We start from the raw sequence: 26,195 nt of genomic DNA on the forward strand, positions 1-26,195 counted from the left end.
TTGTCGATAGGTAGCGCCTTATGAAAGTTTCCGGTGTCGATAAAAATTGCGTAATATCGTTGGACACATGCCATAAAGCGGATAGCGAAGCTAACCGCTTAAAAATGGTGTGAACACCGGAAATTTTAGTCGCCTTAGGACTTAATTGGCAAAAAGACAGTACATGTTATTTGAGTATCTGTGTTATACATCAATGAACATGCTAGTCAACAATGACCCGAATTTAAATCTATGAAATACAAAACAATTTTTAATTGAAAACATTTATTTACAAATTACTTCATTTAAACATAGTCTTAGGGTTCAATTCTCGTGAAATTCAAATGTTCATCAAAACGATTATATAATAAAACACTTAAAAGTAAGTGATTTTGTCTTCTGTTACATACAGAAAATATCTACCGGGTATAATTAAATGGACATGTCTGTGAAAATGATCATGATTTAAAAAATTATCAAAGAATTTTTTTTATCAAAAGCATCAATACTTAAGAAAAAATGCCTTCATAATATAGTATGGGAATCGACCTTGCTTGATAATCATAAAATCTATTTAAAATTAATTGTGGCAGAAAATGATAGAATTAAGTTTAACTTTCTACGTTAGAAAATAATTTTTTGAAAACCAATTCAAATCACGGGAAAAAAAGAAACTGATCTATTTTGATGAAAGATTGATAAACCACATAAATGTATTTGACTGTTTTAAATATTCAGGTTATAAACAGGTGTGAAACTCTTCTTTCAACATTTTTTTATTTCTTTCTATATGTGTACTTTTCAGATATGACTGTTAGAGTTGTAAACATTAGTTGTTACTACTCAGAAAAGTAGGGCTGGGTATTGGCCCAAGATTTCGTATTGCGATATATTGCGATATTTGTAACTGTATTGCGATATGTATTGCAATATTTTCAATGTAATTTAAATGGCATTTTCTTACTATATTTGCTTTACTTTACATACAGAATGTACATATCTATGATAAGTAACCAACACTGACAAAAAAATTGTTGATTTCATTAAAGTTATGCTCTGAAATGTTCCCACAAAACAACTTCTGTTGTACTGTTCGGCTTAATAACAAACTTTCATTAGTCCATTTTAATATTTAATGACAAAATTCCTTAATCTAAGCATATTGCCAATATATCGATATTACAAAATCGTATTGCAATACGATATTTTTTGTCATTGTATTGCAATATATTGAAATATCGATATTATTGCCCAGCCCTACAGAAAAGTAATGAATTATCAATCCCAACTGCGTTTTATAACTACGACCTATATCTAGTACATTGTTAATTGGTTTTGCCATTTCTGAGTAATCTCAATCCATCTAATTAATAAACACCGCCCACTTTGACTGTTGGGACTCCTTTTTGGGACTATTGAGACTGATATCTAGGACTGTTTGGACTTCTGGACTACTGTTAGACTTCTCTGGGACCGCTCTGGGACTACTTTAGCAGTCCCAGGAAGCAGTCTCCGGGACTACTCTGGGATTATTTTGTGTAAGGTTGGGTCTAGTTGGTACTGTATATATACGATCCCAAAAAGTTGTAGACAGGGAAAACAGTTTAGTTTTTCTTTGCTTAATTAAATTTCTTTCCTTGTCATATCTGAAAAGAACATTTCATGATCATGCATTTCAAGTTTCATGATGATCGCATAACATCAAATAAGAAAATTATGTAAAAATAAAGAATGTAAGTGTACACCGGCACACGAATGCAAGCCTAAATTACGTCTTATAACGTCATGATCTCTTTGTCTGATTCACTCGCGTCTATTAACATTGAATTTTTTTTTGAGTGAAAGACCACTCTTGACTAAGGGACTTATTTAAATTCCTTACCGTCAGTTTGTTTTTCATTTGTTTTTTTTAAAGCAGATTCATATTTCAGTCGAAATTTAGTCGAAAGATCGCCTTACATTGTAGGTAGCAGAGAACACACGTCTTTCGCGGTCCAGATTGTTCCCAACTGACCGCGTTAAACAAACAGTACTCTACTTCTTACATGCCGTACATGTAACTATTTCGGTACAGAAGAAAAACTATTATTGAATGTCGTGCCATTTAAAAATAACTTCTTTATTCAAATCTGCAGCTGGTTTGTAATGTCACTTCTGTACTCTTTTTCCGTCACTGGTGTATATAAACCATATCCAACACAATTTATTACATCTCTGTGCGCCGGTTACGCGTTTGAAGACGTTATTTTCATCAAATTCAATTCCAACGATACTACGAAAATCCTGACACCAATTTGTAATTCTAATGCTATTAATATGAAATTTTGACATATAATTAAAATTTTGATTCTGGTTTCAATTATTTAAATTTGAGTTTAATGTTTTACAGAGTACTAAAGAAATAAAAGCAAATGTAATAGCTATATGCGAAAATTATTCCGAATTTTGTTCAGCCTTCATATAAATCGTCCTCATGTAATCAATATGAAAGATATATATTTAAAAATTCACAATTTTAAAGAACATTGAATATATCATGTATGTGCAAAATTTGATTAGTATTTGTTGCATGTTTACAAAATTATCAACATTGTCTACGAATTTTTGGGACAACCCTCGTACTTCTATATACATGTATATAGAACAAGTCTTGTGTATAAAATGCAGAATTTTCCCAAGGTTCCCTTGAGATTTTGCTAATGATTTATTATACGCAGATTCGGCATACTAATTTTGTTTATATTTTTTCGAGTTGGCTATATAATGAGTACAGGTACAATAAAATGAACATGTTTGTCTCCGTTGAATTATCAGCGATGACGTCTTAGAATATTTTGTTCATTGAAAAATGAATCTAAAAAATTAATTACACAGTTTTTTTCAATGAACGTTTTCGTTTTTTATAAAGTGTGCAATGAATTTTGTTGAATTCATTTCTCGATGGACAAATAGACGTATGTTTCTCAATCCTATACGCTTTGAATCAAATTTAGACCTTAGTGTATTAAAGTGAGTAGTTGGGCATCTTTTTTTTATTTTGTTATCTTTGTATATCTGGATTTTTTTTCTCTTTCAAATTTCAGTATCATCTTCCTTTGTTTTAATCTGAGGTAAACATTGACTTTATAATGAACGTTTTTACAAAAAAAAAATATTATTTTTTTTAACTTTCAGAAATTGATCAAATCTGGCATGATGACACACGTGTAGAGACATTTAATACCAATATAAATACTATATCCTCTGATATAGAGATATTAAATGAAAATCAAGGCAAGCAAATACATTTTTTTTATCTTTTTATATTATTAATACCAATTTTCTTATAAAATGCCTTCATTAATTTAAGGAATGCCTCCAACAACATCCAAGAACTTTCGTTTTTTCTTTCCTTTTAATCAATAAAGTCTTCGATATATCCAAAAAAAATGCAACGATTAATAGGCATATCAAAATAGAGAATTGTCAATTTTCAAACTGTTCCATCGCAATGCTGGGGAAAACATAAAAAGTAAAAAAAAAACATACCTGAAGTGAGAGACAAAAAATCAGCGGCGTAGATTGAAGGAAATGCTGAACATTAATTGACTCCCACTCCATCCCGCCACACAATATTTTTCTCTTTCATTCCTCAACGTCATACAGATATTTTTATAGGCCGATGTTATACTGGTTGAAATATAAATAATTTAACATGCATTAATTTTTTTTATTGACTCAATATTGAGTACAAATTAAGATAAAATACATATATTTAACATTGCAGTAGGAATATATATTCAATATTTCTAATACCTGTTGCATTAAAACTGTCTTAATTAAAAACTGAAAATGTTTTGGGCTTAGTCTTATATAAAAATAAAAATCTTTAAAACATAGATCAGTATTCCAGATGTTCCAATAATTCTTGCCATTCAGTGTACAAATATTCTAATTTTTGCTTACTACAGTATAGAAATCTCTTTACATATAATTTTCCCTTTAACATTTTTATAAAAAACCACAAAGTTCAAGTTACATTCACAACTTTCTTGTGCATTTCAAACAGTATAAATATAATATTTTGATGGTAATTAACAATGATTCAGAGTTACTATACGGTAAGTATTTGTATAAATTTCAAAAATCACATTTTGACATAAAATATCTTGAATAAATCATACTGAAAATTCAAACTGTTCCACCAATTCGAAAATTAATTCCAAATGCTTTAGTGCTTTGACAAAGATAAAACCTGTGATATATTGTATAAATTTTCTTTTTATATTTTGCATGATGGTGATTTATTTATACCCATATCATGTAATAATTTTCCATGTGCTGACTTTAAATTGTTTTTAAATAATAATGCTGAACCTTTAATCAATATGTTTTTGATCTCGTTGTACCAGCAGATCATTGATAGATTTACTGGTTTGATGATACAAAAGATAGGGTAAAAAGAAAGAAGTTATAGTTTTTCTGGTTAATACAAGTAATTTGAAAGACTGATTACATATTATTTTACGCCCCATTCGAATTTTTTTCACTCATGTAGAGACGTCACCATATTCCCTGTGAAGAACTTCAATTCTTTTTACCTTTACTCAGTACCAAGTTAGTAGAGTATCCTAAATTAGTTTCTTATCAACATATATTATTTATTACATTAGTGTCCGGTTTCCAGGGTTACAGGAACTCTATTTCCGACATAACAATATCGTTTAAAAATAAGTAAAAAAAAGTATGAGTAAAGATGAAAGTAAATTAAACTTAGAAAAAAAAATCTCAGTTATATTTATTTCTCATTCAGATACAATGCAACTATTTAATTGAAAAATGATCTTTTCATTGCTTTTCTTCAAGCAAATAGAAAAATTAAGCAGTTATTTTCTTAAATTATTATTGAAATAAAGATTGTATGGAAGTGTTTCATACAAAGACTTTTAGCAGTTTAACTATATATTTTTTAAAAGTCAAGTATTTGCCTAAGTGTATGCAATGAAACGTTAAGGATTAGGAATAGCGACCAATCAAAATAAAAAATCAGCAAACATGAGGAATTCATGAACGGGAAGAGACTTCCTTTGAAAATCGAAAGGTTGGATCAGTTACAGAAGAGTCATGTTAAGCTACATGTAGCTTAAAAAGTTTTCTTTAACTTACTCTTTGTATTAACATGGAAAAAATACCCTGATTAGGCTTATTTTTAAATATTCTAATTTAAGAGAATAAACGATATAAAGAATTCTTTGCGATGTATTTACTATATCTTTACTGTATAGTACAATGATAAGAATTTTTTTCTGACATTTTCAGGTGGAAGTGATGATGACCCGCCAGAAATTATTTTACATGGAAGAGGTATATACACAGGTAAAGTATATCATTAAGGGAGTTAGCAAGATTCCAGTTCCCCAAGGCCAGGACTATTAGGAAATCAGGAAATAGTCCTGGTCGAGGGGAACTGGAATCTTGCTAACTTCCTCAATGGTGTACATTTTAACTGTTTTATTATACAGATACAAAAGTAAAAAAAAAATGAATGGCGGTGAATTACCTTTCGGACTAACGTACGGGGATTAGCCCCCATTAACATATTAGACCGATACAAAAGTAAAGTCTAGAGGAATACTGATAACCGGAAATTAGTTTCAGAAACATGGACTGCTCATTTGACTATTGTAGGAGATTAGTCTATTCAGAAAGATTTTTAGGGAATTATTAATATTTTACTACCTAACTTTTATGAAGGAAAAAAATCAGTAATGATATAAAACAGTTTTAATGAGTTGTATGCAGTTGTTTGGTTCATGTCTTCAAAACATTTGTTCAATCCTAATGAGACGCTATCTCTTACTGACAGAGGGTAGCAAATTTTGACCTCTACTTTGTACTAAATGTCATTGAGCACTGAGGCATTCTCTGTGCCTGCACCTACTGCGAATTGAAACCTCGAATTATACGGCCACAACCGAAAACCAGTCTCCATATCACACAGTGGATTCGAGCCCGCAGTGTAAAGATCAAGTCTGTGATGTTAGAGCAAACGCTATAATCACTTAGCCGCTCTCACATCATGATGTTACATCACAAGTTCCATTTTCCAGTATCGTAATTGGAAAACAATCTAACCAAAACGCTTTAAGTGAAATAAAACTGCTCCCAATTCAATCAAGGTTCTCTGTTTAAAAATATAGTATCATGTTCACTGCTTTTTGAATAATAATACTGCCCCTGTAGCCAACCTTCTCTTGATCGTTTTGTGCCTGCTTATCATTGATGACATCACTGTTTTGCATCGATGGTAAAAGAAGTTGTTTCCCATTTTCAATCGACTTTGATCAGTAGCAGCCGATATTCCAACTCATGATTCTTAAAATATTGCCATGAATGTTAGACCTTTTAAATATTCTAATTTACAATTCAACTATGTGATGAAGGTCCGAAATCATATTCATGGTGTGTTGTATTGGAAGTTTAATTGTGACGACATAAAAAATAGCAAGTGACAAAAATCAAATTAACGACATGGTGATGCGAAAATAACGACTTGAATTCATTCATTTTATCAATTATTTAGACAATCTTGTAAAAATTAAAGTACTTGATAACAATACTGTAGAGTAATAAAAGAAAGTCTCTTTTCAAATGTGACATAATTCTGAACTCTGATTTTGGTGCATAGTAACAAACATTTTCATCTGACCAAGTTTCATTATTTATGGTCATGCGGTCAAAAAAGTTTATTGAATAATTTTACCCTGCGTCTCCGACTAAAGTTCTTTAAAAATCTTTTTTTTCTGCTTCGGCTTTAGATATTTAAGTTAACAAAAAAAAATGGTATAAATAATCATTTGTGATATATCTTCTTTTTCTGTAAAGTACAATGATAAGAATTTTTGTGGAATTTTCAGGTAGAGGCGGTCATGACCTACAAGAAAATCTTTTACATGAAAGAGGTAAGCAGTATTAAAAGAATAGTATGTGGTATAATGCAATAAGGAAATTATAAAAGCTGCTAAGAAACACAATTTTTAATCACTGTAAAGGATGTATATTGATCTATATTTTTTTTGGTGTTTTGTGTTTTTAAGGTCATCACTTTTTATAACTGACATGATTATAAATCTTTCGTACAATAAATAAGTTTCAATGAATTATATTTGAGGTTATCTTCGATCTCTGGAAATCTTCAAGAGATGCAGAACAGGTAAAAAAATTTTTTTTTATCGATGTAAAGCTCAATTTATAATAAAATTCAGTGATATTAAAAAAGTAACAAACAGCAACAATCATTATCTATATACATATATATATATACTATAGTGTGAGGTTCAATATTGAGTTTTTAACGTTTAAAATTTCCAAAATGCTTCCTTAATTTGAGGAAAACAATCATCATATCTTTTTCTTAAGTTTGATCCAACATGTTTGTATTTTGGTCTGCATTCTTTTATTAAGCGAAGACTATATTCATATGTTCTCCCTAGGGAGATGACAGTAAACTAAACGATGGGGACAGGAGACCTTGTCTAAACTTAATTAATCCCTTTTGTATCGCCTCTGAATGATTTTCAGAAAGAAATAATCAATAATAACTAAGGAATAGAACAAATGGTCAGTTGGCTCAATTTGATTATGGCATAGTATATGTTTATACATCAAAATAATTTTACTTGTTTTAATGTTTAACGGTATGCTTTGCTTTAACATGATGTTTTCCTTTCTAAAGAAATGGGCGTGTTAGTATGTGACAATTGTAACAGGGGTATGGGAATGACACAAACTCCTTTCAAGGTTCTCGTTCTAGAAAAGGAAAAAAAAATCTTGTTAATTCCGCAGTGGAGTGACATGGATTCATAGTAATTAATACATTGCCCTGTAAATATATAACTAAAATAAATAGAATCCAAATATCACACACATAACGTTATTTTTTTACTTAGATTATCATCGACCTTATGTTACTTTATACAATGCACATTACCATCAAAGAGAGATACCTCTCGAATTCATGTATCTTCATATATTTACATTTCCAATGTTTTTGTTCGAGATAAAATTACAAATAGTAAATGTACTTTATTTCTCCATCAATGTAATGGTTCATGGATAGGCGGTTTTCAAATGAATAGTCTAATTCACAAATGTTAGATAACTCTTCGAATAGTGATCTATAATTTAATGATAATTAAAACATTATCTCTTCAAAATACACCGATTGCTCACTTTTGAACAATATAATAAAAAAAAAACCATTGATCATCATAAAAACACAATATCTGATTAACATTAGATTACTTCATCAAATACGAGGGTTGTCCGAAAAGTTCGTGGACGAGAGCCATTAAATCAAAACCGCTTAAACTAGTCATAAACTACATAGTATTAATTTTATCGAATCAGTCCATGAACTTTCCGAACAACCCTCGTATTTCATATTGATCTTGTAATTAATAAAATAAATATACATTATAAAATAACTTTCTCTCAAAATCATCGATTCACTTTAGTAAGTGCAAATTGAAATGGGTTTTGCATACCATAGAATGAATTTCAAAAATAAGAAAGCTTTCTAACTTACCGTAAGGGAAGTAAAAGAAATAATTTTAAGGAGTGGATCTTGGTCGTGCATAACAATTTTAATGAAAAGAAATTATTATAAACATCCTGGCAAGTTCTGTAACCTTTTGTCGAAGAAATCAAACACTAGTGCTAATCATCTATCTATAGATAGCTCAAAATGTTCCATTCGAATGGAAACTTATCTTAATGCGCTTTATTGTAATAATCTGGTAGTTTATTTATAGGATAAATGAGTGATTTTGTAACAAAGACGAGGTGAACATAAATATTCTTCAGTAAAAAAAGAATAAATATGTGGTCGGGAAATGAAATGCTTGAAAATTGAATAATTGATAGATTAATAAATATAAAAGAAAGTAAATGACTGAGTGAATGTTTAGCATAAAAAAAAATAAATCGGATGTTTAAATGATTTATGGAAATGTTGCATTTTTTTCCATTTCAGGCAACAATTTTATTGTGGCACTTGGAGTGGTAGTTCTTGCCATTGTTTTTGCAATCATGTTGGTAAACTGGGCAAAACCTATCTTTAATCAAAGCGATTCGAGCATGATGGTTTTCATTCTTTTAATCATATTTAACCTTGTCGGTGTCCTCAGCATTGGAGGCTTGTCAATGTCACGGAAGAATGAAACAACAAATGATCGGATGAATGGGAAAAAAATGACATTTTTTTGATATTAAGCTTTATTCGATGTATATATTTGGACTATGTTATTTTTTTCATTGTGCATTGTTCGCATGGAAACATTATGGTTCTGATTGTCCAAATCAAAAATTAGCATTAACCTATAATATAATAGCAATGATCTACACATTTGTTTTGTTCTTGTATTTTAATTTTTATCATGATCGACGATCTGATAATTCTAAACTTCAGAATTTTTTTTCTGTTGGAATACTTTTAGCAAATGTTTGTATTTGGCTAGATGCTTTATTTTCTGAATCAAATGATCTTTTTCAATATAGTCATGTATTTGTAGATACAAATGATACGGAAATTATTATGTTTAACATTACAAATTCATCCATTATTTGTTCCTATTCCGCAAGGGCGATGAGAGCTATAGAGAAAACGGAACCGTTTTTTTCACCAGCAATAATTGAGTTTTCATTAATGGCTATTGATTTGCTATTTCTCAAAACAGAAATTCCCCCCGAACAAGATGATTATGAAGTCGAAGAATATTGTATTCTTTTCAGGAAGTGTTTTCAAGCTTTATTTTCTTTGACATCTTTTGCTCTGTTTGCCCTTACATTTACATTTGTAATAATACAAGACAAATTGGTAGATATGTCAAATTTTCCAGATGATTTTACAGTATACGTTGCCATTCAGATATCCTTTAAGTTTATAATGCTTGTGTTGATTCTCATCTGCATTTCTGTTGTTTGGACAAATATGAAGTATCATTTCAATGTTTGGTGTTTGGTGCTTCTAATCAGTTGTTTTGGAAATGTTGTTAACCATATGATTTATTGTTTTGGTTTAACAGTGAACAAAGGGCAAATAGAAATACCAACTTATGATCTCACAATGTCTTGGATCGACAACATTATTAGTATAATACTTGCTTTCTGTCAGACAAACTATTTATTAGGAACGCACTCTCACATTGAATATAACGAAAGCTGCTGTTGTAGAGAAAAGTGTTCAAATTTCTATAAGATGTGTGTAAATTACTTTTGCTTCTTGATAGGCATTCTGAATTTAGGTTTGTGGATTGGTGATAGCATTGGTGAAGAAAGGATTCCTGTATTGAGTTATCCAATGTATCAAGCGTATGATTCCAAGGTTTGGAATGTTATCATCAAACTTGTCCTTCCATTGACAATTTTTTTTCGTTTTAACACTGGACTTAGTTTTTTGGAAATGTACTGGGAGCGCGATAAGGTGATAAGAATCGAACGAGAATAAATAACTAAATGATATTAAATAATGTTCTATAATCTTAAATAAAACAGTGTTTGTAATGCAAAAGAAAATATTTCTCAGGAGCATGCCATAAGGCAAAGTTAAAAAAACAGAAATGAATCAAAATGAAATCAAATTCTTAAGAAGACTTGTTTTGAATTCTTTTAAGAGGATAATGAATTTTTTTTTCTAGAAATGCATGAAAGAAAAGAACAAAAAAAATGAATAAATAAATAAATGCAAATCACAATTGTGTAGGTTTTTATCAAAAAAGGACAAGATGCTATTCAAAACTGTTGAGGGCCTCTCATAAAATATTTTTTTTTAAATGTAAAACTTGGGTTTTTATTGACATGTGAATACATTGGAACAAAATTAAAAATATTAAACATATAAGGCATTCTCAATCAATTTTTAATGCATGACTACGAGGGCTCTTCAAAAATGCCGCGGACTGTGCTATTATTTACTCTTACAGAGGTCATATATTTATGAAATTTTACAAACATATGTATCTTAAAGATTCCATTGAATTTTGGGCAAAATTTCTGTATTTTAAAAAAATTGTACAAAAATTATCGATATGTTGATATCGCTGATGGAGAGGTACGGAACACACCAAGAAATTGAAGCAAAAGCATGCAGAATTCAGAATATAACTCATTAATTTACTATAATTCGCGATATTTTTCAAAAATTTTCTCAAATGTTTCTTTGAATTGTTCTATTATTATGTATTTAGATTTCTGACGTGATGTTTGAAGTACTAACAGAAATATATTGATTTTCTCTGATGCGAAAACAACTGTGAAAATGACGTCTCTTGAATTAACGGCGCACCACACTTTTGTTGAATTATGTGTAATGCTCGAGATATCGCCAACATAGATCCAAAATATTCATAATAAAACATGTAGTAAACTATGGTACTCGTGACATCCGTCCACAAATAGCAAATTGAAATTTTAGACTGTTAGACCTCTGTAAAAAGGATATACAGGAGGACGGGAAAATTATCGACGAAAACTTTATCCGGACTGTAAAGAACGTGATTGAGAGGCACCAATATGACACTTTATCTCACAAATACCTGCAAATTTTGCTTTTAAAACCAAAAAAAAAAAAAAAAAAAAAGAATATTCTCTACTTGTTTAATAGATTTTAAGCTTGACAAGAAATGGTGTTTGGATGTTGAGTAGATAAGGTAACTCAAACTTTACAGGTACTCTTGGGAAAATATTAAGAAAATGAAAGCTAAATCACAAATTTTTTTATGATGCCTGTGACGACGAATATTTTGCTACTCCGTGACTTAATGATATGTCCTGAAAAATAACTCAAATTGATACCAATTAACAAAATTTTGATATGAAATTTTGAAGACGATATAGGTAAGGATTTTTTTTACATTATGCGTGACATTTTGCCCGATTATGTCGTCAAATATTTTTTTCTGTGCAACAAGTCCGCGTACTTTTTGAACGGCCCACGTAGCTTAAAGAAATTTGCAGAAATAATCATTCATTTTAAATGGTAAAGTATATATTTCAAATTACCATGATTTAAAACTCAAACAATTAAGAAAAGGTGTTTTGAAAAGTTAAAAAAAAATTATAGAAAAAAAGACCATTCATAAATATATAAGGGTTCAAAACATAATTTGATAGAAATACGTAAGGAGTGGAATGTTTCGAAGGTGGAAAACTTCATGTAACAACTGCTGTGATTGTTTATGCTATTATTTTCTCAACATTTCTGGTGGACAGAACACACTTACATGATATGATTGATACATGTTCAGATCTAGTTAAGTCATCATTCCTCCTGGCAATAAACATCATGGCGTCTGTGTTTGCTTCTGTATTTCTTATTAGATCATTTAAAGAGAATTGTTTCGGAAAATTGAAAACTGTGGGAAACTCTTCACGTAGGCAATTCTGCAAAAATCTTTATCGTTGCAATCTTTTATGTTGTATTTGTTTTGTGTCAAAGTTTTTGCATGAAAAATCATCCAAGCAATACCCTCAAACTATTATACATATTTTTAATATACTGTATGTTTCACTTCTGTAAATTTGCGTGATGTTTCAAGGGTCTAGTAGTCAGAATCTTCTTATTTTAATAGGTTTTTGACAATTTGTGTTTGCAAGGGAATTAACTTTTTATATCCTTATTCAAACTTTCGTGACAATTTTTCTCAAAACGAATCTGATGCACAAAATCTTATTAATTCCCCAACATATAATTGCAACATTGTTGAAGCAACATTTCCTCCTGCGGATTTTGAGTTTATCTTAATCTGCATTGCAATTCTTTATGTTGAGAAAAACGATGCGAAGAAGGATGGTATAAAAATATGTTTCCGACATAAATACACAACACCAGTTATTTTTGCTTTGTTTTTGTTATTATCGTGTTTTGCATTGTTTTTGGTTCTCTTATTTGATCTGATAATGACAACGATTTGATTAAGTTATTGTATAATCATTTTTCAACTATCATTAAAAGTTGTCTGTTGTATAGCAGGGTTGTGTATACGTCTTGAGACATCAAATGTTTTCAATGAAGAAAAAATGAAAAGCTTGGAATTTATTTTATTGATAGGCTGTATTTTCTCCATTGTTTTTCACACATTATTATGGCTTGCAATATTCAAACAAAGAAGTATTCTCATTATGACTTATACATGTAACTGTTTTGGTATTCTTTTGTCAATTTTACAGATTAATTTAGTTTTTGTTCTTCACCAAACTAGTTATAGTGCAATTTGTCCGACTTATATAAAGCATTGCACCTGCATGTGCATTATCTTCGGTGAGGCAACGTTTCTTCTATCATTGTCTGATGATATAGCAATGTGTATAATCTTGAAGCTCAAGACTTTCTTGCTCATCGAGTACGGAATGACATTGAGTAACGTAATTACTCAAGATTTTTTACCAGTTACTGGTTAGTAAAGAGTGTTTAAACTTGTAAGCAAACATGAGAGAAAATAATACAATCGATGCCTATATATGTATATTTTAAAGTACATATATTGTTCATTTTCAATGCACGTATATTTATCATTACATAATTTATATTATATTATATTAAATGAAGTTATATAAATTATTGTGGAGATGGCCGTGTAGTCTTTATATTATTAACAAAATAAGAAAAAATGTGTTCATTTTTCATTTTCAATGCACATATATTTATCATTTTATTATATCATTTTATATCATATCAAATTATATTCCAAAGTTATTATATTACATTTATATTTTGTTTCTTGGATATTTCTGGAAGTTATTCAATGCCTCTAACCAAAAACTTTAATTAGAAAAAAATAGCAGAGGATCTTGTTTTATAATTTTTAAAAAGTTGTTAGAACATATTTCTCACCTTTGCATGCTCCAGTTGAATTTTGTTTACAAGTTTGAGCTAAAAATAAGAGTAGCGTGACCTTGACACATACGAAACAACGAAACGGTAGATACAACCTTTGTTTTTCCGGCACTTATATTGTGCAGTCAATTCTTGCAGTTTAATTGTCATATCTTCGTTATATACTCATAAATTCCGTAAGTCTTTCTCTGTATGCTACAGATATCTTAAAATTAAGATATGATTTTGACTCACTGTGCCGCTTTAAAATAATTTTAAGCGAAGCTTATTAAGAAGAAAAACCTTTTTGTCCCTGGCATTCCTACTAAATTTTATTGTTAAATTACGTCATACACGTAACTAGTTGTTTTCACAGATTAGAATAGAACAAGTTTCCTTTGAAATTATTATTTTTTTCTGATTTTTTTTTTTTTTTTTTTTTTTTTTTGCAGAAATATTATGTGTTGACATTGCTTTTATTGTGTATGAAATACGAATTGAAAATCAAAATACTGTATAAGTGGAAATTTTTGCGAGACGCAAATAGCGATTTCTCCTTAAAAATTGGTAATTTATTTTTAGCGAGAGATAATTTTAGCGATTTTAAAATGCTTACTAAATCATCTATGTCAAATAAAATACAATTAATTTTTAGTAGTATTCAAGCGATCTCATGATCCTCGCTAGTAATGCCAAAATTAAATCCTCGCCAAAAATTCTACTTATACGGTATTAATGCTTAAACTTGTATTTATAGATTTATTTGATGATAATTTACTCTGTCTTTCGTTTTACTTATGTAGATCAGAGAATGCAATGGTGTTCGTTTTATCCTAGTAGATACTCTGAATGAACCAGATTAGGATTATCATTTCAATTATTTTTTTACGTTTTAAAGTACGTTTTATCAGTCTGCATATTGTTTTATGTTATTTTGTTATTTCAATAGCCACACTTGTATTCATACAATTGTCAATATAACATTGTCATTTAAATGAATAAAAAAATTAATTTTACTTTTTTTCTCACGATATATAGTAATGAATCATTTTCTTTCAAATGATATTGAAGAATTGTGAAACAATTTTAATATAGTTGTGATTATTTTTACAAAATGTTTTGCATATTATCAATGATTATTTTTTTAAGGACAAAGCAATATTTTTATTTTCCCTAATATTCAATTAAAATTACTCCAGTATCTAAAATAAAGGATAAATATACGCACCACATGGCCGGAAATTTAATTGTTAGATTTTGATTGCTCAATATCTGCATCCCCTAAGACAGGAAACATAATGGCCATTATAATACATCACTTTACAATATTTCAGACTTTATTATTCAAGGCGGACACATAGATCAAAATGAAAAACAAATCAAAACCTATTTATCTCCGTTTTAGTCTGATTTCTGTATCAAGTGTATTTTCCATCATCAGAAAGTAGATGATGCTATATTTAGAAAATTAAGAAATAATAAAGTATAAAACGCTTATAGGAAATGCACTTTTAATGATATGAAACAAACAGCTTTTTTTACTTTTTTTTTCCAATGGATTTTTAATTAGTTTTGAAATTAAAGAAAAAATGTCATAAAAGTAAGGAATAATTTTCATAAAGTCATAATTTCTCCCCCCCCCCCTTCCATCATAAAAAAAAATTATATTGTATTTAAACATTATTGAAATTTATAACATATTCAAGAAGATGAATTTATTCATTTATTACAGACTAGTTAGGGAGACTTGAAAATTTCTTTGCCTGAAAAAAAAAATTTAAACATTAACCGATGGTTATACCCGAGGGGAGTGTGATTTTTCTTGAGCGAAAAACTTTTATGTTTCCAAACATTTCTGAAATAGTTATCAATACCTAACCAAGTTACACTGTAAAAAATATAAAGTTTATTCTATGAATAAATGTACATTTGATAGGAACAATATAATTCAGATGTAAATAAAACCACTAATCGTGCTATATAAAAAAAGCCTTCCTGAGAAGACCTAGTCTGAACACCACCCAAAAAGACTATTCTAAATATTCATGTTTTACACATTTATGTATATTTACAAGACCGTTTTTTTTTAAAGACGCTACCAATAATGTGTTTTTCAGTATTTAAAACCCACAAGACCAGGTTGCTTTGTAATATAAGTACAAGACAGACTAAGAATCTTTTTTGCCTCTGATTTTGGATGTCTTTTAAAATGAAACAACATTTTATAAATAGAAACCTGTTTTCACAACTGCCACGAAATAATTATTTGTTTATATTATGGGATAGAAAGAGGTCATAGGATAGTCAGAAAATATTCATCTTCTATACTAAGTATGTGTAAATGTTAATGTAAATTTTCACAAACTTTCCAGCAATTTTTGCAGGCGTGATAAGGAAGCATACATAATATTCTACCTTAAATAAGTCAGTGATTACATTATGACGTCATAGTAGACGAGATGACGTCAATTTCATAACACAAATTTTCGTAATATTGGTATTTAGAGATGTTATTTAACTCTATAAAATGAATAAAAACGTCTAAACATTAACAAAAATAAAAGGTTTTTATTTTGTTATGCTGTATCTGTTATTTTGATCAAAATCAACCATCGATGACGTCATATGTTTACATCAAGTAGCTTGGGAATTGATCATGTTATGTAAAGAGAATTTGGCTAAGAACGGCATGTACAAAAATGCAGAAATGGAGTTTAAAAGCAAATACCGTAAATATTTTATGAAATTCATATGGAGTTCAGTTAATTAAACAGGTATGCTAATTTATTTACATCTGTTATATTCTCTTTTGAAGACTAGTCGGCTATAAACGTATCCCGGTCGGCCTTTTCTTTGTCATAACTTACAAAAATAATGCAGCAGAACAAGAAGCTGAATATATTTGTCCAGATGGAAAGTTTGCCTCCTAAAATACTTGGAGAGTGCTGCTATTATCCTGAATTAAGCATGGTTTTACGAAAAATCTCGGATCATACGTATAAAACTCAAAACATTGGGTAAGGTTTCTTGCGAAAGTGTGGAATAATTATTTTACTGACAGGACAGTAGGATTCTAGCAGCAATATTTATGCAAAAGAGATGTTTTTCGACTATATCATTTACTCAAAGAATTTATCAAAAATTCCGGGGTATTGTTGTTCTGTTAGCTTTTTTAGTAATGAACATTTTGCTATAAATAGAAGTCACGTGATGCAGTGGCAGTGGTGCATGACTTTGCGTTAGACACTCTTTTATCTCTATGCAATAGTTAATGATAGTTAACGTTTATCAGTGGATTGGGTAAATTAACAACTTATTTCTTTTTAAAAGTCTGAATTTCCCGAGAAAGCATTTATATACTTCCTTAACATACCCGCGTTGTTGTTTCAACAATCATGGTACGCAGTACAGTTAAGGTGCGCAATGGAAATATCGACAAAATTTTGTATTTAAAAATGTATTCGTAATCGGGATGGTGATTATTTTTAGTACATTATTTATATCGGATAACTGTAATTATGATTAATAAGTACATATCGAGGACGATTATATTTTATATTTAGACTAGTCACGTGATGCAGCAGTCACGCGATTTTAGCACATTGACTTGAAGTATTGATGTTACATATAAATATCTCTAGTGCAAGGGCTTAACCAAGTTAAATTTCCAAGTTTAGTATATAAATATTTTCAACAGGCATTGTAAAAAGTGCTGCGATCCTGTCTAAATTCTGCAATTTCATTGTTAAAGTTATACTTGTATGACCGAATGCTATATTTTTTGCTGGTCAGTGGCATGATATATTGATATAATTAAATTGTTTTTAAGATTTCATCAGGATCGCAGCACTTTTCAGATACCTTAATAGTTCTATAGTCTTTTGTTTTTTTTTAAAATAAGTTTATTAATAATTATGCACACCCGATTACAATTTCTAACTAACCCGGGCCAGGATAGTTAGTATAACAAAAATAACAGAACATCATATATTAATTAAAGCATTTCTACAAATGACATCATCTTGTTTTTATACATGTGAGTCTTTGTTAAATTCAGTAAAATGTCCATATTGTTTTTAATATTTGTTTTTACATAAGAAAATAATAGTTCTATAGTTGAAATGTAAAAGCTTACTTTGATCCATAGAGTGTATGCCCTTGCACTAGATCGATTTATTAAGACCCCCTACATTACCCTCCGATGTACTTGCATACAAATATACGGTAGTGTCAATTAAATACGTAATGTACAGAAAATATATTAATAAAATAGTGAAGAAGACATTAAATTCAAGTTATTGACCCATGTAATATCTGTAAATAATATTTTATTTAATTAGAGAATACATATTTTGTTGAGAAAATATTACTTGATCTGTCTCTCACTGCATACGAACTACGTCACGCTGTAAGAAATGACGTCATATTGACAAGTGTATTGCGATCAGTGACTTGTTTATAACTTGTTATGTGGGATTTAACTAACGACAAAACAACAAGCTGTAGTAAGTTTTTATGTAGTTTGATGATTTCTTATTGGTTTAATTAGCAGATAAACTCATTTTTTGGTATTTTAAAGAAATGTTGTATGACGTATTTTGTGCATGATGTTATAGTCAAGTTTTCCCGTACAAATTAGGCTCCGCCTCCTTTTTGTAACCTTAACTGTGCTGCGATAAACAAGCTTGCCTATCTACCAAATTTATATATTTCATACTAGTATCAAATGCATCTTATGTATAAAATTCTCAGATAGGCAAGTTTGTGCTCTATGTTTCTCACAAGGAAAAGGATCTCATATTTGACAAAATACCATCAGCATTGAAGAAATTCGGAAAATGTCTTTTTTCTGCAACCTTTTGTTCACTCCGTGTACGTTTTGAATCAAACATACCATTGGTTTTAAAACAAGCAACATTTTAAGTTCTTAACTAAAGACTATCACAATTTTAACTGAATGTGTTTTCCGATTTCGTTATCAAATAAGGGGCCAGATTCGGCCTGATCATATCTTGTCCTTTATGTTTTGGTGTATGGGATTTAGATGGGGAAAGTTGTTCAGAATTTAAGGTTGTCTGTACATTAAAAAAGTGTATACATTAGATCTTTCTTTCCTTTTATAATAAAATACACAATTATACAAAACTAGATGCTGTCATGAGACAGTAATACCCGCACTAAGGTGTTTGCCTCTAAATGCACACCTCTTCATATTGGGCTTTACCAAGGAAAAAGTCAATATAATTCAATAATTTACATATTACATGTTTTATCAAATTGAGCATAATATGCTCAGGTGACCATGTGACCCATGGGCCTCCATCTAATAAGTATTTCATATCCTTAATTCATTACTAGTCTGAATTAAACAACAGAATTAATTAATGATGTAAATAAGGTTTGATAAAGGGGGGGGGGGGTTATAAATTTTTGGCACATAATTGGAACTATTTAAATCTATTTTCTCATATCTATAAATCAACAAATAATATTATTCAAATTAGTGTAAAGAGTTTTTGATGAATTTTTCAAAATGTGCAAAGTTTATTTATATTTGACAAGGCAGTTCTAAACTTCTTGAAAGCTGCCATATATACACAATCAATTTAGTCAACCCCCACCCCTCTCCCATCAACACACACACACAAACACACCTAATTTGCCTGTTTTGGAAATAGGCCTAGATGGAAAGTTAAGATAAAACATCTTTCGTAAGTTATAATTTTCAATTTGTTCTTGCACTATACATGTATTTGAACACCTGCATCACATTGGGCTTCCGTCACGTACCCAACTTAAGTACTAGTTTTACCATTGGCATTATCATTTTTAGATTTCACTGCACGTGCAGTAGGCTACTAGTGTGGTATACACATCATTGCATATAGGAATTATTTCATTTTGTGTTTTAATTGGATTATATTTCATGAAGATTACAGGACCTAAATAATGACAATCGGTAAGTACAAAGTTTTGGTATAGATTTGGGTAAAATAGTCTGAAATGCAAACGGTTAGGTTCAAGTTTAAAGGATCAAAGGTCATCCGATGCTTTGACATTCTGAAGAGTTATCACCCGTTATCAACGTTACATTCAGTTACAAGATCCAGAATTTTTTTCTGGGACTGGGAGGGAGGGGGGTTTCCAGACCAGAATTTCCTGAGAAGCTAAAAAAAAAAAGAAGTTATGTTTGGGTCTGTTTTCTAAGGTGGAGGGACACTTAGGGCATACAAAGTCATTTTTATTTCCTCCAGTATATATTATAGTCCTGCAAATTCCAAGGGGGGGGGGGTGAGAGGGCGATCAGCCAATCCACTCCCTGTCCCTGTAATGACAAATGATCATGTGACTCCTAAATAGTTGGAAAGTTTTTCCATTTGACTCTCCATAATTTTGTTTCTTGTGTTATTATGTTATGTAAATTTAATGGTATAAAGGTTATGAATTAACCCCTGGAGGTCATTCCCACTCCTAATGAGCTGGAAATGTTCACAATATGACTGCATTAAATTAAATAAAAGTGCATCAATGATAAGATTACTTGACATTTTTTTCATGAATTTGTGTCAACTAGTGTTGTCACGATGATCGATTTAAAATCGATGATCGGTCGGCAAGGCTGTCGATTTTAGACAATCGATTCGAGATTTTAACAATCGATTAATCGGTATATTTCTGCACATATCTTTTTTTTTTTAAAATAGTTTTCTCACTTTTATTTCATGAACAGGCTCTTGTTATCAAAATATATATATTCCAAGTGTTGTCATTTATTACCTATTTTAAAATACATGTATACTTAAAATCTGTTTAGATCAATCGCAAATAATGATAATTGTATTTCTAAACTGAAGAAACTAAACTACTTGTATAAATGAAATATATCAGTTTTCAGTATTTTGGGGAATTCACTTTTCATTTCATGTGGAATCACAAGGATTTGCAATATTAAATGTCTTTTAATAGTTTAAAAAATTAATTCCATATACTAGTATATTTTAGATGATCATGTAAATTAAAACCTGATCTGTCAATGCTTATGTTTCCCAGGCCAAGTAAATCCTAATCATTCAAAAATCTGTATTACTGATATTGTTAATCAACTGCATATATACTGTTTTTAGAATTCCGATCTGTACAATGCACCTCTATACTTACATGTACATTATTTAAAAATAAAATTCTAAATTTTATATGAAATATAATGCCTATTTTATGCGAAGGGTTACCGATTCGATTATTGGCCGATGATCAGTTGGTTAGGGTCAACCGATGCTACTGATTAATCGATTCTGATTTTCAACCGATTTGACAACACTAGTGTCAACTTATCTTCTGGCGGCGGCCTAGAATAGGAATGAAAATCATTCAGAGATGGACCACATTAAACTATTTGTATAATTTTTTTTTAATGTAATACAAGTAGTAGTTTGCATACATAAACAAACAGGGGTCTGGGAAGGGGTGAGGGGAAGGATCGAGTTAATATTTCTTTATGTCTTAATGGTTGAAAACTCCTAAAATGAATGTTGACCTCAAATCTAACTTGTCCTCATTATTTTTCAAGTGGTGGTGTCTCCATACGAGTGAAAAATTCCTGAGAGGGATGTTTAATAACAAACAAAATGACATAAAAACACAATATTGATTTGCGTTAAGAAATATGCAGGGGATTTTTTCCATCATAAATCTTCTTCTCAAGAACAGCAAGGGCATTATTGTCCCCCGTTTTGGGGAAAGGGAGGGGACGTTAAATCTCATTTGTCTGTCAGTTTGTACATTTTATTGACAGCTTTAACCTTGGTCATAACTTTTGAATAATAAGAGATACTGCTTTCCTATTTCACATGTACATTACCACAAAACTTTCTAAATATACTATGATTTTTTTAACCCAAGTGAGACCTTGACCTTAAATTTTTACCTACTTTCCAAAAAATAACATTTTAAATTGATCAATTTGAAAGAGAAAAGAAAGGGCATTCAAATTATACATGTTTATTACATGTGAAAAGACTTTTCTAAATATATCATTACTTTTGACTCTGTGACCTTGACCTAGAAGTTTAACCTACTTTTCAAAAATATTATATTGTATATATAAATTTTGATTCAAAAGAGATATGACTTTTATATTTGACATGTACATTACCTGCAACAAAATGTTTCAGAACATGCTATGATTTTACCCCTTTGACCTAATTTTCAAAAATTGATATATATATGATATGGGTGCATATTCAATGACATAATATGCCATAAATTATGGCATCCCATTCACTAAATCACAGAAAGCAGAGGACCACAATTCTTTGAATTTGCTTGTATAATCTTGATAGATGGAAACATCGTCATATAATGTAGATTCAAGTTTTTTATGCCACACCATGATTAGGAATACATGTATAGTTTTTGTCATGTCTGTCCTCCACCCTTCCATCTGTCTTTCCATTGGGCTCAAAGAAGCTTTCTAGATATTTTTATCAAAGTTGATATGTTGATGCATACTGATGTAAATATCCAACTGCAGCAATATTTTTTGACTTTGACTTTTCCTTTGACCTTCACGTAACTTTTCTTTAAAGAGGCTGGGTGGTTGCGGCCATTTTTAGACTATTTTGATCTCCTTTAGAAGAAGAGCTCCATATAAAGGTATAATAAAAATGATAAAATGATCAAATTTTAAAACTAAAATTTATGAAATTTTTTTTTTTGCCAAATGATAGTTGACGGCTTAAGATATCATATCCCCAAATTTAAGTTATAACCGGTGGTTAATAAAAAAATAATTTGTTGACCCCCTAGCCTCCTTAAATTACTGTTTAGCTTTATTTTAAAGAAACCATTCAAGTTGTTAATGAAACTTTACATGATGATACATACTTATGTAAGCTTTACAATACTTCACTCTTTTTTACCTTGACCTTTCCTGTGACCTTGACCTCACTTTTCTAAAATTAATGTCTAAATCAGTTTTGAGTAAACAATTCAAAATATATTTATCAAACTTCATATGCTGATACATACTGCTTGAGAGCTATTAATACATCAACTTATTTTGACCTTGAATTTTCCTTTGACCTTGACCTCACTTTTTAAATTTGTGTTTATCTAAGTTTTAAATAAACCATTAATTATAGTTTTATCAAACTTCATATGCTAATAGTAAATTCATACTGATGTAAGCTTTTCAACTGCAACAATTAACATTTTGGCCCTTACCTTTCCTTTGACCTCTCTTTTCTTAGAAAAAGTGTTAAGGTCAGTTTCATTAAATCATTCAAGATATTTTTATCAAACATAATATGCTGATAACTTCATCAAAAACTTCACCTTGCACATTCCTCTGACCTTGACCTCCATCCTTTTTAATTTGTATTTTGCTTAGTTTTAAAGAAATAATTTAAGACATTTTTATGTTTAGCATGCACTTATACATAATTTGGTGAGGATTTATAATCTATATCAAATTTATTTAGATTTTAGTTTCAATTCTAAAGAAACTGTTCAAGATATTTTCAACAAACTTAATACGCTAATGCAAATTTTCCTGTAGCATGAGTAATATACATCCAGTGGGACATTCATGTCCTATAGACATATTTCTAGTTTTTCAAATCATAACCTCAAAGGCTAGGTCAGGCCACAATTAGACATTAAACATTCCGAAACCTTACTGCACATCTACATGACACCACCAACCATCTCCTCAAAGATGATTAGACTACTATGTAAAATGTAAGAGGAGTTCAGGGAAGACGGGGCTTTTTGCATAAAAAATGTCATTTTTCGACCCCCATTTGACCCCCCGGGGCAAAATCAAAATTCCAAAACCTTACTGCACATCTACATGACACCACCAACCATCTCTCCAAAGATGATTAGGCTAGTGTGTAAAATGTAAGAGGAGTTCAGGGAAGACGGGCCTTTTCGCATAAAAAAACGTCATTTTTCGACCCCCATTTGACCCCCCGGGGCAAAATCAAAATTCCGAAACCTTACTGCACATCTACATGACACCACCAACCATCTCTCCAAAGATGATTAGGCTACTGTGTAAAATGTAAGAGGAGTTCAGGGAAGACGGGGCTTTTTGCATAAAAAACGTCATTTTTCGACCCCCATTTGACCCCCTGTGGCAAAATCAAAATTCCGAAACCTTACTGCACATCTACATGACACCACAAACCATCTCCCCAAAGATGATTAGGCTACTGTGTAAAATGTAAGGGTCGGATTAATGGTACCGTAGATAACGGATGGCTCGACGATACCGTGATCGATGCTGCTCAAACTATTCTAAAAAAAACAATTCCCCTTCATTGCCGGCTTTCAGCCTTGTGTCTATGCTGAAAAGCCGTGCTTTCGTCCAGTTGTTGACAATTTTATTCAAATTGTAAATACACACCCTAAAACTGGTGGTCAACACTGGATAATGTTTACAACTATGAATGTAAAATTTGCATCTTCGTGCGTTAAACTTTATGATAGCGCAATGTCAAACTCAATTTCATCAGCCGTTCAAATGAGCATTGCTAATATAATGCATTCTCCAGAGGAAAACATTACAGTTCACTTTATGTACGGAGATGCACGGACAGATTTATCATCCGTACAAAAAACAATCCGTGATTTGTACTATTTTCTATATTTCCGTGCATCCGTGATTCCGTGACCTGTCCGTGTTTTGTAAACGGCGGGTAAATCATTGCTAGAGATTACACCCCATGGCTCCCCAAAATTAACACCTTTAATTGTGGTTAACCATAATAAAATTCTATGAGCTGATTGAAAGATTTGAATCATGGGCATATTGGCTGAAACGTACGTAGCCTGGTAGCTCAGTCCTAGGCCTAGCCGCCTAGAGTATTTATTTTCATCATCACAGTGACACACATGTTAAAAAAAATATGACTGACCTACCGCATATGAAATACGTGTATCTGCATCTTTTGGTTGATACAGCAATACGATCTCAGGCTGTCTGGTCAACAAACTTCTTCCTTTAGACAGAGCAGACGTTGCAACATGGAGGCCAAGGATAAATTTTGGCGGTCTGTTGTTTAAATTAATTGATCACTGAGCCCGACTTTTTGAAACATTCTTCCGATCCCGATCAAATTGTACATAACATTCAGGAGAAACAGAGAACTGCTGTAAACTCCAAGACAGTTTTTATGCACCCAATTTTTTTCGGGGCGCATATTGTTTTTGTCCTGTCTGTCTGTTTAGCTGTATGTCTGTCTGTTTGTTTGTCTGTTGTCAACTTTAACCTTCGCCATAACTTTTGAACTGTGAGACTTAGAGACTTCATATTTGGTATGGATACTCCACTACAAAAACACTTTCAACTGACACCAAGGTCAATGACCTTATGACCTTGATTGTGACCTTTATGCTAAAAATAGCTTTTTCGAACTTTCGCCATAACTTCTGAACCGTGAGAGATAGAGACTTCATATTTGGTATGCATACTCCACTAATTAGGCACTTTCAATTGACACCAAGGTCAATGACCTTGTGACCATGACTGTGACCTTTATGCTAAAAATAGCTTTTTGGAACTTTCGCCATAACTTCTGAACGGTGAGAGATAGAGACTTCATATTTGGTATGCATACTCCACTAATTAGGCACTTTCAACTGACACCAAGGTCAGTGACCTTGACTGTGACCTTTATGCTAGAAATAGCTTTTTCGAACTTTCGCCATAACTTTAAAACCGTGAGAGATAGAGACTTCATATTTGGTATGCATACTCCACTAATTAGGCACCTTCAACTGACACCAAGATCAATGACCTTGTGACCTTGATTGTGACCTATGTGCTAAATATAGCGTTTTTCGAATTTTCGCCATAACTTTTGAACCATAGATGATAGAGACTTAATATTTGGTATGCATACTACACTAATAAAGTGCTTTCAAATGACACCAAGAACAATGATTGTGTGACCTTGACTGAGACCCATTTGCTAAAAATTGCTTTTTAGAACTTAATGTTGCTGCCAGGTGCTACTGTGTCTCACAAACACATCCTGTTCTTGATGAAAAAATTCTAAGTCCAGAACTCCGTATTTTTTCCGGATGAAAAATATTCTAAGTTAAGAGTTCAATATTTTTCCAGATGAAAAATAGACTAAGTCCAATTCTCCATATTATTTCCGTTTATTTTCCGGATTATTTCCGTATATTTTCTGCTTTTCCGTATTGTTAATTTTCTCCGTATTTTTTTCCACATTTTTTCCATATTAAAATGAGGAAAAAATGCGGAATAATGCGGAAATCTGGAGATCTGAGGTGCGGGTTAGATTCAAGTGGAAAATAGTTAGAAGTATAAAGCGTTAATATTGCTTACTTTTTT

At 30.9% G+C, this 26,195-nt stretch overlaps 2 protein-coding genes across 2 annotated transcripts; both read left to right on the forward strand.

The window, feature by feature from the left end:
• Nucleotides 1-6,831: 6,831 nt before the first annotated feature.
• On the forward strand, nt 6,832-9,225 carry LOC134266334 (uncharacterized). The gene is made up of 3 exons (XM_062748585.1): nt 6,832-6,920; nt 7,130-7,171; nt 8,993-9,225. Exons 1-3 carry the CDS (start codon nt 6,848-6,850, stop codon nt 9,223-9,225), a joined length of 348 nt encoding a protein of 115 aa, XP_062604569.1. The 5' UTR covers nt 6,832-6,847.
• Nucleotides 9,124-10,544, forward strand: LOC134266327 (uncharacterized). The gene has a single exon (XM_062748575.1). It carries the CDS (start codon nt 9,242-9,244, stop codon nt 10,463-10,465), a length of 1,224 nt encoding a protein of 407 aa, XP_062604559.1. The 5' UTR covers nt 9,124-9,241; the 3' UTR covers nt 10,466-10,544.
• The last annotated feature ends 15,651 nt before the right edge of the window (nt 10,545-26,195 follow it).

Source organism: Saccostrea cucullata, unplaced genomic scaffold (assembly GCF_032062105.1).
Source record: "Saccostrea cucullata isolate Sc308-1 unplaced genomic scaffold, CSIRO_AGI_Scuc_v1 ctg747, whole genome shotgun sequence".
NCBI classification, from domain to species: Eukaryota; Metazoa; Mollusca; class Bivalvia; order Ostreida; family Ostreidae; genus Saccostrea; species Saccostrea cuccullata.

Coding starts and splice junctions, on each gene's coding strand:
- LOC134266334 (XM_062748585.1), top strand. CDS start 6,848: ATGATAAGAATTTTTGTGGAATTTTCAGGTAGAGGCGGTCATGACCTA. Junction 6,921..7,129: donor AAATCTTTTACATGAAAGAG/GTAAGCAGTATT, acceptor ATTATATTTGAG/GTTATCTTCGATCTCTGGAA. Junction 7,172..8,992: donor CTTCAAGAGATGCAGAACAG/GTAAAAAAATTT, acceptor TTTCCATTTCAG/GCAACAATTTTATTGTGGCA.
- LOC134266327 (XM_062748575.1), top strand. CDS start 9,242: ATGTATATATTTGGACTATGTTATTTTTTTCATTGTGCATTGTTCGCA.